Genomic DNA, 13,841 nt, shown 5'->3' with positions numbered 1-13,841 from the left:
TGGGATCCAGCGTGCTGGTGGGGGGGGAGGGGGGAGAGGGCAGGCGTGGAGGTCCAGCTCGGAGGTCAAGGCTGGGATCCAGGGTGCTGGTGGGGGGAAGGGGAGAGGGCAGGTGTGGAGGTCCAGCTCGGATTCAGCGTGCTGGTGGGGGGGAGGGGGGGGGGAGATGGCAGCGCGTGGAGGTTCGACTGGAAGTTCAAGGCCAGAGTCTCTGAGGGGGGTGTCCATGGCAGTAGGAACCCGCGTTGGTGGTACTGGAGTCAGGATTCGGAGTCTGTCCAGTGCCGTAATTGGCAGCAGGGGTCGTGATCCGAGATTAATCTGTGTTGGCGTCGGAGTCGACGGGCTCTGGGGTCCGCAGATGGGCGATTTTGCGGTGTTTGATGGACAAAACAAAGTCAGAAAAATGACGATTGCATGCATGAATCCGACGAAGGATGAAATAGCGGGTCGGTCCACGACACACGCCAAAGAAGGTGTCCCGGAGGTGCAGGAGGTACGAGGAAAGGGAGGCCAGGTATCTCCTCATCGCAGAGATGGTCGCTCACAGCCCGGCAGGAGAATTAGCTTTCTCTCAATTCCTCCACCACATCTGCTCTCAGGATGAGGCCTTTCATTCTAGGACAAAGGAGATGTCTTCCTTTTTTAAAGAATGGGGCTTCCCTTCGTCCACTATCAACTCTGCCCTCCATCTCATCTCCCGTATTTCACGCACCTCTGCCCACACCCCATCCCCCCGCCAGCCCACCAGGGATAGATTCCCCCTGGTCCTCACCTATCACCCTACCAACCTACAGATCCAACGTATAATCCTCCGTAACTTCCGCCACCTCCTACGAGATCCCACCACCAGACACATCTTCCCCTCCCCCCCCCACTCTGCCCTTTCCGCAGGGATCGCTCCCTACGTGACTCCCTTATCCATTCATCCCCCTCCCCATCCCTCCCCACCTACCTCCCTCCAAGCACTTATCCCTGCAAACGGAAGAAGTGCTACACCTGCCCCCACATTTCTTCCCTCACCACCATCCCAGGCCCCAGACAGTCCTTTCAGGTGAGGCACCACTTCACCTGTGAGTCGGCTGGTGTGGTGTACTGTGAGTCAGCTGGTGTGGTGCTCCCGGTGTGGCCATTTATACATTGGGAAGACCCGCTGCAGACTGGGAGACGGTGGCGCTCAGTCCTCCAGCAGTGGCGGGATCTCCCTGTGGCCACACACTTCAATTCCACAGACCACTCCCACTCCGACATGTCTGTCCATAGCCTCCTCTACCGTCAAGATGAGGCCACACGCAGGTCGATGGAGCAATAACTTATCTCCCACCTAGGTAACCTCCTACCTGCCGGCATGAACATTCAACTCACAGACCTCCGTTGATACCCCATCCCTATCTATTATTTTAGTCTGGTTCTCTTGCTCTCTTTTTTACCCCCTCACTATAATCTCCCCCCAGCCCTACCTTTCTTTCTCTTTTATTTCCCATAATTCTCCACCTTCCCCCAGCCCATTTCCCTCCAGCCTATCAATTCCCAGCTCTCTACTCCATCCCTCCCCCCCACTTCTTATCCCCCCCTCGACCATCCCATGTTACCTCACTCCTGATGAAGGGTTTCGGCCCAAAACGTTGTCACTACCTCCTCCTATAGATGCTGTCTGGCCTGCTGAGTTCTGCCAGCATTTTGTGTTTTTATTTAAAAAAAATTAAACTGGTTTGAATAAAGTAATGCTCAGTAAAGGAGTTAACTGTAAAAGAATGTTAAAACTTTTGTAGACTTTCTGCAGATGCTGCAAATTCAGAGTACCTCATTTAAGATGCTATATTCAGATCTGTTATGAATTTGTTCTTAAACTGCAATGCTTTCCCTGGTTAGTAAGGAACAGAAGTTCCGTCACTAAGGGAATAATCTGTAGTGTCTGAATAACTTGTTCAGCTATTCGTGGTTAAACTATTTGTGCTGTTAGACAACTGAACTGCCTGCTACCACCCAGGTCTTATCACTTAAGAAGCACCAGTAGCTTTACACTGTTTACTTTTTAATTTACCATAGAACCATAGAACATAACAGCACAGAAACAGGCCTTTTGGCCCTTCTTGGCTATGCCAAACCATTATTCTGGCTAGTCTCACTGACCTGCACCTGGACCATATCCCTCATACACCTCTCATCCATGTACCTGTCCAATTTGTTCTTAAATGTTAAAAGTGAGCCTGCATTTACCACTTTATCTGGCAGCTCATTCCACACTCCCACCACTCTGTGTGAAGAAGCCCCCCCTAATGTTCTCTTTAAACTTTCCCCCCTTCACCCTTAACCTATGTCCTCTGGTTTTTTTCTCCCCGAGCCTCAGTGGAAAAAGCCTGCTTGCATTCACTGTATCTATACCCATCATAATTTTATATAGGTTCTTGATTAGTCAGGACATGAAGGGATACGGGGAGGCAGCAGGAAATAGGGACTGAGAGGGCAACGGATCAGCCATGATGAAAAGGCAGAGAAGACCTGAAGGACCAAATAGCCTATTGTGTTCTGAAATCTTATGGTCTTATGGAGATCTACGTACTTTGATAATGAATTTACTTTCAACTTCTTTTGAACTTTCAGAAATAAGGAAATACAGAATCAAATTGGTCACATTCTTCACTGTTTATTTCTCAGTCCTTAGAGCTCATTCAGACAAACAATCGGCCGTGTGCTTCACCGACGTCTCAGGTTCTTCACTATCTTCACTATGCTCGCAATCCGTCCTTTCTTCAGAAGCTCTCGGAGTAATATACATCTGTGCGTACAAGTGTAGAGCAAAAAGAATCAGTAAAACCAAGGTCCAGAACATGGCGTCAGCTGGCTGAGAAGATGAAGAGTTGGTCTCAGATCTCCTGGGTTCAATGGGGCAAAACGAACAGCTGGTAGCGATACACAGACCCGGGTTGCAAGTGCATATGTTGACATTATGAGGGTAGTGCCCTTATATCTTACATATCTACAATGGATTGTTGTGTCATCGCTGAGTCAGAGAGTTGCTGGTATAAAACTGAGTCCAGAGGTGTGGGTACTTTATCTGGGCCGACAAGTTGCTACCATTTGAATGAGATGCTTTAACAGAGTATGTTGGTGGCAGGTGGAGATACGTCTCCACCAAAGGTGGTGTAAGGATCTCCTTTCCACCACTAGGTCACCCTTGGGCAAGGTGTAGCACCATTCAGAGTCACATAAAGCCATGGGAGCAGGGGGTGGGTGGTTGTATGAGCAGCCAGTGCAGATCACAAGTTCTGGTCATGAGAACACTGATGCCAGGGAGACAATCTCTGAAGAGTATTGACAATGGCTGGGGTCACCCATCTTGTAAAGACACTGCCCAGGAGAAGGCAATGGAAAGAAATTTGTAGAAAAATTTGTCAAGAATAATAAAGGTCATGGTCAACACTATGATCGCCCACATCATACAACATGGAGCATAACAAACGAACATCCCCTTCTCTCACCTGTTTCCATTTGCTCATCATCCCTTACCCATCAGGTTTCAACTATCACCCACCTAATTTTCAGATGTCTAATATTTATTTAAAACAAAATCACTACATTACCGAATTTCAAACCACAAACTTTCATGATGTACTTATTTATTTTTATTTAAAGATACCACACAGTAACAGTCCTTCCAGCCCAACAAGCCTGCACCACACAAAGACACCTATGTGACCAATTAACCTACTAGTCCATATGTCCTTAGAACATGGGAGGAAACTGGAGCACCTTGAGGAATCCCCCGCGGTCACAGGCAGAATGTATATATTCTTTACGAACAGCGGCGGGAATTGAACCTGAGTTGCTGGCGTTGTAAAGTATTAGGCTAACCGTTGTGCTGCTGTGCCGGCCACTTTATTAGAAAGCATGAAGAAGAAAAGGACAGAGGTTAAGGTCAGTAGCAAGATAGATTGCAGCTGAGTTTAACATTTGTGATGGCAAACACTAAAAAGTTATAGCCATTTATTAATTGAAGAATCCAAGCTGAGTTTAGCGGAGGTATAAATGGAAACACAATGGATCCCAGTTAATTAGGCCATCGGTTAATCAGGGTAGCTTCTTATTTGGTACAACTTTTAAAGAACAAAACCTAATCGAGAAAATTGCCGGGATTCTTTTCATTCATTTGGTACACTGTGCCACTTAACTGGGACAGGGGACTGTTGCTGAACAGGTTATAACTAGCGTCAATTGCGTGCACTTATGTGGCCATTGGACGCTCCACTGTACTTAAAGCAACCAGTTTTTAAATATAATCACTTGTGTTCAAAAAGCAGTAATTTTGTTACTGATAGTTGGTGAGAAATAAGCAATAAGACAATTCAGAACTGTCTGGCTCAGCATTCAGGCTTGGCGATGCTTGAAATGGCTGGGAGTGAAAATGAAATGACTTCACTCCTTCAACAACTTAGAAACTATGAAGAATTTGAAGTTATCGATAATCATCTTGAATATTACAATGCAACTGAAAATTTGTAGGATGCAATCGTCAAAAGTTTGTATGAAGGCAGTCTTATCCGCTCTAGGTGTTCTCCACTGATTTTGTTCATTGCGTACACTGGATGAATTCCTCTGTTGAATACTGTTAGGAACTAAATCACAGTTTTTATAGTACTGTAGTACTATTGCTAGTGTTCTGATTTGTTCTGTATTTCATTTAAATACAGAATTTGTTCCTCAGTTTGTCTTTTTTAACTATTTCCATGAAACTTTGGCTAATTGGGACACCTGCTTAATTGGGCCAAACTTAACTGGCCCCAATGTGTTCCAATCAATTGGAGTCCACTGTATCTGAAACTGCTGAATTAGACACTCTGCAGCATTCCAGAGTCCGGTGGGTGTAATGTAAATGAGGTGCCGCTCTTTGCAGACTGATTTAGACAATAGGTGCAGGAGTAGGCCATTCGGCCCTTCGAGCCAGCACCTCCATTCAATGTGATCATGGCTGATCATCCACAATCAGTACCCCGTTCCTGCCCTCTCCCCATATCCCTTGACTCCGCTATCTTTAAGAGCTCTATCTAACTCTTTCTTGAAAGCATCCAGAGAATTGGCCTCCACTGCCTTCTGAGGCAGAGCATTCCACAGATCCACAACTCTCTGGGTGAAAAAGTTTTTCCTGAACTCCGTTCTAAATGGCCTACCCCTTATTCTTAAACTGTGGCCTCTGGTTCTGCATTCCCCCAACATCGGGAACATGTTTTCTGCCTCTAGCATGTCTAATCCCTTGATCTTATATGTTTCAATCAGATTCTCTATACCCCTTCCTTCCATGTACTTACATAAACTTCGCTTTAATGTTTGAAAATATAGTCATTGTTAAAGCAGTGACGATCAGCCCCTCTGACCCAGACTTTAAATTGTAAAAATTTCATTTCACAAGATTGTAAAGTTGTCTTTGACATTCTAAGACTTTTTTTTATTACTTTCAGTTACATTTTTCTCTTTTTCACCAACTTTTCCCTCTTATTTCTCTACTTCTCACTTTCAAGGAGTCTTCATCTCATGTTCTCAATATTTATTACTTATTAATTTACTGTATTGTTATTTTGTTTGTTTTTCATTTTGTAATTGCATTTTGTTGCCTTTTGCAAACTGGTTGTTTCTTGTGTTGTGTGTGGTTTTTCAATGATTCTATTATGTTTCTTTGTATTTACTGTGAATGCCCACAATAAAATAAATCTCAGGGTAGAATATGGTACTGTAAGAAAGGATGTGCTGATGTTGGAGAGGGGTCAAAGGAGGTTCATGAAAATGATTCTGGGATTGAATGGCTTATCATATGAGGAGCATTTGATGGCTCTGGGCCTGATTCACTGTAATTCAGAAGAATGAGGGGAAGAAGAATACAGAATATTGAAAGGCCTCGATACAGTGAACGTAGGGAGGATGTTTCCTATGATAGAGGAGTCTAAGACCAGAGGACACAGCCTCAGAATGGGGGGGGGGGGTCCATTATAATGGAGATGAGGAGGAATTTCTTTAGCCAGAGAGTGGTGGATCTGTGGAATTCATTGCCAGAGGCAGCTATGGAGGCCAAGTCATTGGGTATATTTTAGGCAGAGGTTGATAGAACCATAGAACCATAGAACATTACAGCACTGAAACAGGCCTTTTGGCCCTTCTTGGCTGTGCTGAACCATTCCAGCCTAGTCCCACTGACCTGCACCTGGACCATATCCCTCCATACACCTCTCATCCATGTACCTGTCCAAGTTTTTCTTAAATGTTAGAAGTGAGCCCGCATTTACCACTTCATCTGGCAGTTCATTTCACACTCCTACCACACTCTGTGTGAAGAAGCCCCTCCCAATGTTCTCTTTAAACTTTTCCCCCTTCACCCTTAACCTATGTCCTCTGGTTTTTTTCTCCCCTAGCCTCAGTGGAAAAAGCCTGCTTGCATTCACTGTATCTATACCCATCATAATTTTATATAGGTTCTTGATTAGTCAGGACATGAAGGGATACGGGGAGGCGGCAGGAAATTGGGACTGAGAGGGCAACGGATCAGCAATGATGAAAAGGCAGAGAAGACCTGAAGGACCAAATAGCCTATTGTGTTCTGAAATCTTATGGTCTTATGGAGATCTACGTACTTTGATAATGAATTTACTTTCAACTTCTTTTGAACTTTCAGAAATAAGGAAATACAGAATCAAATTGGTCACATTCTTCACTGTTTATTTCTCAGTCCTTAGAGCTCATTCAGACAAACAATCAGCCGTGTGCTTCACCGGCATCTCAGGTTCTTCACTATCTTCACTATGCTCGCAATCCGTCCTTTCTTCAGAAGCTTTCGGAGTAATATACATCTGTGCGTACCAGAATACAGCAAAAAGAGTCAGTAAAACCAAGGTCCAGATCATGGCGTCAGCTGGCTGGATTGTTGAGTCATCGCTGAGTCAGAGAGTTGCTGGTCTAAAACTGAGTCCAGAGGTGTGGGTACTTTATCTACTATTTGATTGAGATGCTTTAACAGAGTATGTTGGTGGCAGGTAGAGATACGTCTCCACCAAAGGAGGTGTAAGGATCTCCTTTCCGCCTTGGGTCACCCTTGGGCAAGGTGTAGCATCAATCAGAGTCACATAAAGCCATGGGAGCAGGGGGTGGGTGGTTGTATGAGCAGCCAGTGCAGATCACAAGTCCTGGTCATGCGACCACTGATGCCAGGCAGACAGTTTCTGAAGAGTATTGATAATGGCTGGGGTTGTCACCCATCTTGTAAAGACACTGCCCAGGAGAAGGCAATGGAAAGAAATTTGTAGAGAAATTTGTCAAGAACAATCATGGTCATGGTCAACACCATAAATGTTAAAAGTGAGCCTACATTTACCACTTCATCTGGCAGCTCATTCCACACTCCCACCACTCTCTGTGTGAAGAAGCCCCCCCCCCAATGTTCCCTTTAAACTTTTCCCCCTTGACCCTTAACCCATGTCCTCTGGTTTTTTTCTCCCCTAACCTCAGTGGAAAAAGCCTGCTTGCATTCACTCTATCTATACCCATCATAATTTTATATACCTCTGTCAAGTCTCCTCTCATTCTTCTACGCTCCAGGGAATAAAGTCCTAACCTATTCAACCTTTCTCTGTAACTCGGTCCCGGCAACATCCTTGTAAACCTTCTCTGCACTCTTTCAACCTTATTAATATCCTTCCTGTAATTCCTGTAATTCGTGTCGTAAATGCACCTTATGCTAAAGGTTAATCTACTGGAATATATTTTATTATTTGTTAGTCTTATTTTTGGTAATATTTGGTAATGTGTTGAGTGAGTTATATGTACTGCGTTGTGCACCTTGTCCTGGAGGAATGACAATTTGACTGTATACATATATGTGCTTGAATGACAATAAACATGAACTTGACCTTAAGTAAGAGGTTCAGATTTCTGGATAATGGAATAGTCTTACTAGGTGACTGGTTTCTCTGGGACCACTGTTGGCAGCTCAAGTAACTTAAATTGTCAGGCCTCATGGACATGTTAGTAATTAACCAAACCGGTCAGGAAGTCTGAAACTCTGTCAATGAAACCCAGTTGTGTTACGAACACCGTAACTGGGTCACTTACCAGCAAAGATGGAGAGGTCCGTTGAAGTCTGATGATACTATTTTTAACAGTATTTATTAGTAAAAATACACAAAAATAATATCAATGCAAATATACAGATAATATACGTCGTCAATACTAAATCTAAAAGTGCGGGTATAATAATAATCAATAAGAAATAAGCTCTGTCGTTGTCTAGGGGATAATGTATTGTCCAATGGAAATATAAAGTTCACTCAGTTCATGCAGGCTGCAGCCTTTGGGGACTGCTGGGTTGCAATGGTTGGAGAGAGAGAGCGAGTTTTGGGAGAAAAACTTGCCGGCTTTCCTTTTATGATTTCGATCTGTCGGAGTCTCGTTGGTGTGGCCGTTCACTTGTGGCCTCTTCTTTAGCTAAGCCGTTCTTCCGTGGTGAGCCCGCCAATCCCAGGCAAGGGAGGGATGCACACGAGCCCCCATCGGCTGTCGCTATTAAACGCTGTCACGGGATTTCTAGCGTTTCTCCTGGTGCGTCTAAAGGGGTTGTTCCCCAGACCCTCTTTTATCCTTACTCACGGGGTCTCAGATGTCAATCAGGTTGGGATGATGCAATCCCTCAACCAGCCCACTCTGGTCATTCCCTGAGGGCTTCAATGAATAGTACAGTACTCAATACACAATTCCGTCTCCAAGAGACAATGGCCGTTATCAATGGTTCCGTTTTCGCTGAGGCCAGGACACATTCCAAACCTTGTGGATTCTGCGTGTCTCTCTCTCATTTCCTGGGTCCCAGACCCGAATTAATAGCGATCTTGCGATTCTCAAAAAGGAGGGGGCGACTTTGTACCCTTCGGCCCCTCAGAGTTGCAGCACATTCGTAACAGTTGAATCAAGGACTCAATTGTATTTAATCAATACAAGGACATCCCTTTAGAACAGAGCTAAGGAGGGATTTCTTTAACCAGAGGGTGGTGAACCTGTGTAACTCCATTGCCACAGACAGCTGTAGAGGGCAAGTCATTCATTATATTTAAAGCAGAGGATAATAGGTTCTTGATTAGTAAGGGCATCAAAGTTTATGGGGAGAAGGCAAGAGAATGGGGTTTAGAGGGAAAATAAAATCAGCCATGATGGAATGGTGGAGCAGACTCGATGGGCTGAATGGCCTAATTCTGCTCCTGTGTCTTATGGTCTTGAGTGCAAGAGCAGAGAATAGATTTGGCAAAGTGGGCTCCTGCATGGCTAGGGGAAATCTATTCTTCTATTCTGCAGCCCAGGATTACACTCCGTTCCTTGTGGCCTTCTAATCCGTCGAGCTCTTTGATGATTCCCTTGGTTTCCTGCTGTTGAACTGTCTCCACTGGTTTTCTGTGAGAGGTGTTGGGACCACAGTACTGCCTTCAGTGAAGTTCACAATCATCCCTGGGACATTGGCGGTGTTGGATTGGCTGATTTTCTGCACTCTGGACGTCACTTTCTCTTTCTTGAGTAGGATAATTCATCTCTGGTGAACTCAGTGAATTTGAAGGGACTGGGAAATAAGCATTCTGGAAGCCATCTCTGACTGCATTCCTGACTCCAGATTGTGGTACAGGAGCCTGAAGACACTCACTCAACATTTCAGGAACAACTTTTTCCCCACCATCATCAGATTTTTAAATTGACAATGAACCTTTGAACACAACCTCACTATTTTTGTTTGCTCTATTTGCTCTAATTTATTTATTTTTTACATAAACTGTGTAATTGGTAGTTCTTATTGTTATGTATTGCAATGTACCACTGCCTCAAAACAACAAATTTCACAACATACACCAAGGATATTAAGCTTGATTCTAATTAATCTTGGATCTAGCCACATCCCTGTCTCTGATCGCACAGCCTATTGTACTCTACCTCACACAAGACTAATGACTAAAGCAGATCCAGAACTGGACTTCCCAACAACTGGATGCCAGATTATTGGAGTTTTACTATAAATGCATTCGTTTTGAGAGGATGAGAAAATAAAAACAAGGATTTGTTTCGGGCCCCTTATCTAAATCAGAATGCTGGCATTGGAGAGGGTGTAGAGGATACTCACGAGAATAATTCTGGGAATCAAAAGGTTGACATATGAGGAATGTTTGTTAGCTTTGGGACCGTGGTCACTGGAATTTAAAAGAATGGGGGGGGGCATCTCATTGAAAGTGATCGAATATTGAAAGGCCTAGATAGAGTATACGTGGAAAAGGTGTTTCCTATAGTTGGGGAGTCTAGGACCAAAGGGCATAGTCCTGGAATGCAGAAACAGCCCTGTAGAACAGAGATGAGGAGTAATTCCTTGAGCTAGAATTTGGTGAACCTGTGGAATTTATTGCCACAGATGGCTGTCAAGGCCAAGTCATTGGGTGTATTTAAAGCAGAGGTTGATAGGTTCTTGATTAGTCAGAGCATCAAAGGTTATGAGGAGAAGGCAGGAGAATGGGGTTGAGAGAGATAATCAATCAGCTATGATGGGATGACAAGAGCAGACTTGATGGGCCAAGTAGCCTAATTCTGCTCCTATGTCTTATGGTCTAAATGAATGAGATGTCCATTTGTTTTAACAAAAAAGACATTTTAAAATTATACTTGGGTGTCAGGGTAGAGATACATCTCTACCTAAGGAGGTATAAGGCACTCCTTCCCTCTGCTACTTGCAGGTTGCCCACTTAGCCCCTCGATCAGGGTCACAAGAAGCCATGGGAGCAGGTGGTGGATGGTTGTATGAGCAGCCAGTGTATATCACAAGTCCTGGTTCTGCGACCACTGACGCCAGGCAGACGAGTATTGATAATGGCTGGTATCACCCACCTTGTAAAGACACTGCCCATAAGAAGGTAATGGCAAACCACTTCTGTAGAAATATCTACCAGCAACAGTCATGATCGTCCACATCATACGACATGGCACATAACAAACAAACATAAATAATACGGTTTTGGCAGAATGGAAATTTAAAATGTTTGGTTTCACACTCTTTAAAGCATGGTTATTCATATTTTTATTATTTATCATTCAGTCCTTAGAAAACTTGGACACCTCTGAAAGCAACAGATCTAAGCGTCATTCTACATCTGATCTTTGTGATGTGACCTTCAGTGACGTCAGGAAAGAGGGTTGGTTATACTTTCGGCAGCTTGTCACCGAGAAGGGAAAGGTACGTAAGTTTTAGTCTGCATCAAAGCATTTGTTAGATAGATCACATAATAATTTAGAAAGAGAGAATGTGTATTTGTATAATATGTTATAACATCACAAAGTATTTTAGCTTTTGTTAGGCAGATCACTTAATAATTTAGAAAAAGAGAACATATATTTGTATAATATTTTATAATATCACAAAGTATTTTAGCTTTGATATGGATTTACTGTTATAAAACTGTTATAACCTCAGGAAACTTTTAAATTTATTATTATATATTCTTCACCTTCATTGTATTCTCCATGTGAAGTGAGAACACAAAGTGTTCAAGAGAAGTAGTGCAAAGGATGTAGGAATCAGAGCTGTCACATACAATTTGGCCTCTGTTTAAAAGAATTGTTTTAAGTTTTAGTTATCACTCCTGGGCCTCCATTGGTCAGGATCAACGATGGATGTTGCATCCTAGATACATAGGCCTGGACAGTACAAGATGGAGAACAATCTGTTTCCAATGTAGCAAGCAACCCCTCTCCTTGCATCTGATGAACCCAAAGAAAGGCTTATTGAGTGTTACGTATCCCGTAACTGGGTCACTTACCAGCAAAGATAGGGAGGTCCGTTGAAGTCTGATGGTACTATTTTTAACAGTATTTATTGATAAAAATACACAAAATAATATCAAGGCAAACTTACAGATAATATAAGTCGTCAATACTAAATCTAAAAGCGTGGGTCTAATAGTAATCAATAAGAAATAGCTCTATCGTTGTCTAGGGGATAATGTATTGTCCGATGGAAATATAAAAGTCACTCAGTTCATTCAAGCTGCAGCTTTTGGTTGGAGAGAAAGATGGGTTAAAACTTGCCCATTCCTTTTATGATGTCAATCCTTCGAGAGTCGTTGGGAGTTGATTTCCCCGTTGTTAGCTAAAAACCGTTCTGCCATGGTACAGGGCCCACCGATTCCGGGGCAAACGGAAAAGGACGCACGTGGCCTTCCACTGGTTTTTGCTATTACGGGATCGTTAGTGTTTCTTCTGGTGCGTCTGAGGGGCTGTTCCCACAGACCCTCTTTTTATCCTGACTCACAGGGTCTCAGGTGTCAACCAGGTTGGGATGATGCAATCCCTCCACCAACCTCCCCCTCGGTTCATTGCCTGGAGCTTCGATGCATAGTACAGGATGCAATACACAAGTCCATCTCCAAGAGACAATAGCCGGTATCAATGGGTCCGCCTTTCGGAGGCCAGGGCACATTCCAAACTCTTTGTGGATTCTGCATGTCTTTCTCTCATTTCCTGGGTCTCCTGAACTGACTTAATAGTGATCTTGCGATTCTCACAAAGGAGGGGGGCTACCCCACACCCTTCGGCCCCTCAGAGCTGTGGCACATTCGTAACATGAGAAAGTAAGGCATGGGATCCAAGGGGACCTTGCTCTGTGGATCTAGAACTGGCTTGCTCACAGAAGACAAAGAGTGGTTGTAGACGGGTCATATTCTGCATGGAAGTCGATGACCAGTGGTGGGCATCAGGGATCTGTTCTGGGATTCTGCCCAAATCTCTTGGTGATTTTTTATAAATGACCTGGATGAGGAAGTGGAAGGATGGGTTAATAAGTTTGCTGATGACAAAAAGGTTGGGTGTGCTGTGGATAGTGTGGAGGGCTGTCAGAGATTACTGCAGGACATCGATAGGATGCAGAACTGGGCTGAGAAGTGGCAGATGGAGTTCAACCCAGATAAGTGTGAGGTGGTTCATTTTGGTAGGTCAAGTATGATGGCAGAAAATAGTATTAATGGTAAGACTCTTGGTAGTGTGGGGGATCAGAGGGATCTTGGGGTCCGAGTCCATAGGACACTCAAAGCTGCTATGCAGGTTGACTCTGTAGCTATGAAGACGTACAGTGCATTGGCCTTCATCAATCGTGGGATTGAGTTTAAGAGCCGAGAGGTAATGTTGCAACTATATAGGACCCTGGTCAGACCCCACTTGGAGTACTGTGCTCAGTTCTGGTCGCCTCACTACAGGAAGGATCTCGAAACTATAGAAAGGGTGCAGAGGAGATTTACAAGGATGTTGCCTGGATTGAGGAGCTTACCTTATGAGAATAGGTTGAGTGAACTCGGCCTTTTCTCCTTGGAGCGGTGGAGGATGAGAGGTGACCTGATAGAGGTGTATAAGCTGATGAGAGGCATTGATTGTGTGGATAGTCAAAGTCTTTTTCCCAAGGCTGAAATGGCTAACACAAGAGGGCATAGTTTTAAGGTACTTGGACGTAGATACAGAGGAGATGTCAGGAGTAAGTTTTTTTACGCAGAGTGGTGAGTGCATGGAATGGGCTGCTGGCAACGGTGGTGGAGGCGGATACGATAAGGTCTTTTAAAAGACTCCTGGATAGGTACATGGAGCTTAGAAAAATAGAGGGCTATGGGTAACCCTAGGAAATTTCTAAAGTAAGTACATGTTTGGCACAGCATTGTGGGCTGAAGGGCATGTACAGTAGGTTTTCTATGTTTCTAAATGACTGAGACAGTTTGGCTTGGCACCAGCATCATTGCAGGAGTTGCCAGTCAATGTCAAACTCAGCGTAGGATTGCCTTAGGGACTCCAGCTCTGGATTT

The 13,841-nt window shown here is 44.1% G+C and overlaps 1 protein-coding gene across 1 annotated transcript in view; it reads left to right on the top strand.

Annotated features, from left to right (window-relative positions):
• The window catches only part of LOC140741506 (rho GTPase-activating protein 23-like), a 252,070-nt gene that overhangs the window by 155,809 nt on the left and 82,420 nt on the right, over positions 1 to 13,841 (top strand). Inside the window, 1 exon segment of the mRNA XM_073071782.1 lies at positions 11,096 to 11,233. Within this exon segment, the coding sequence (XP_072927883.1) occupies positions 11,096 to 11,233 (138 nt within the window).

Source organism: Hemitrygon akajei, chromosome 18 (assembly GCF_048418815.1).
Source record: "Hemitrygon akajei chromosome 18, sHemAka1.3, whole genome shotgun sequence".
NCBI lineage: Eukaryota > Metazoa > Chordata > Chondrichthyes > Myliobatiformes > Dasyatidae > Hemitrygon > Hemitrygon akajei.
This window is presented reverse-complemented; position numbering and strand designations above follow the sequence as displayed.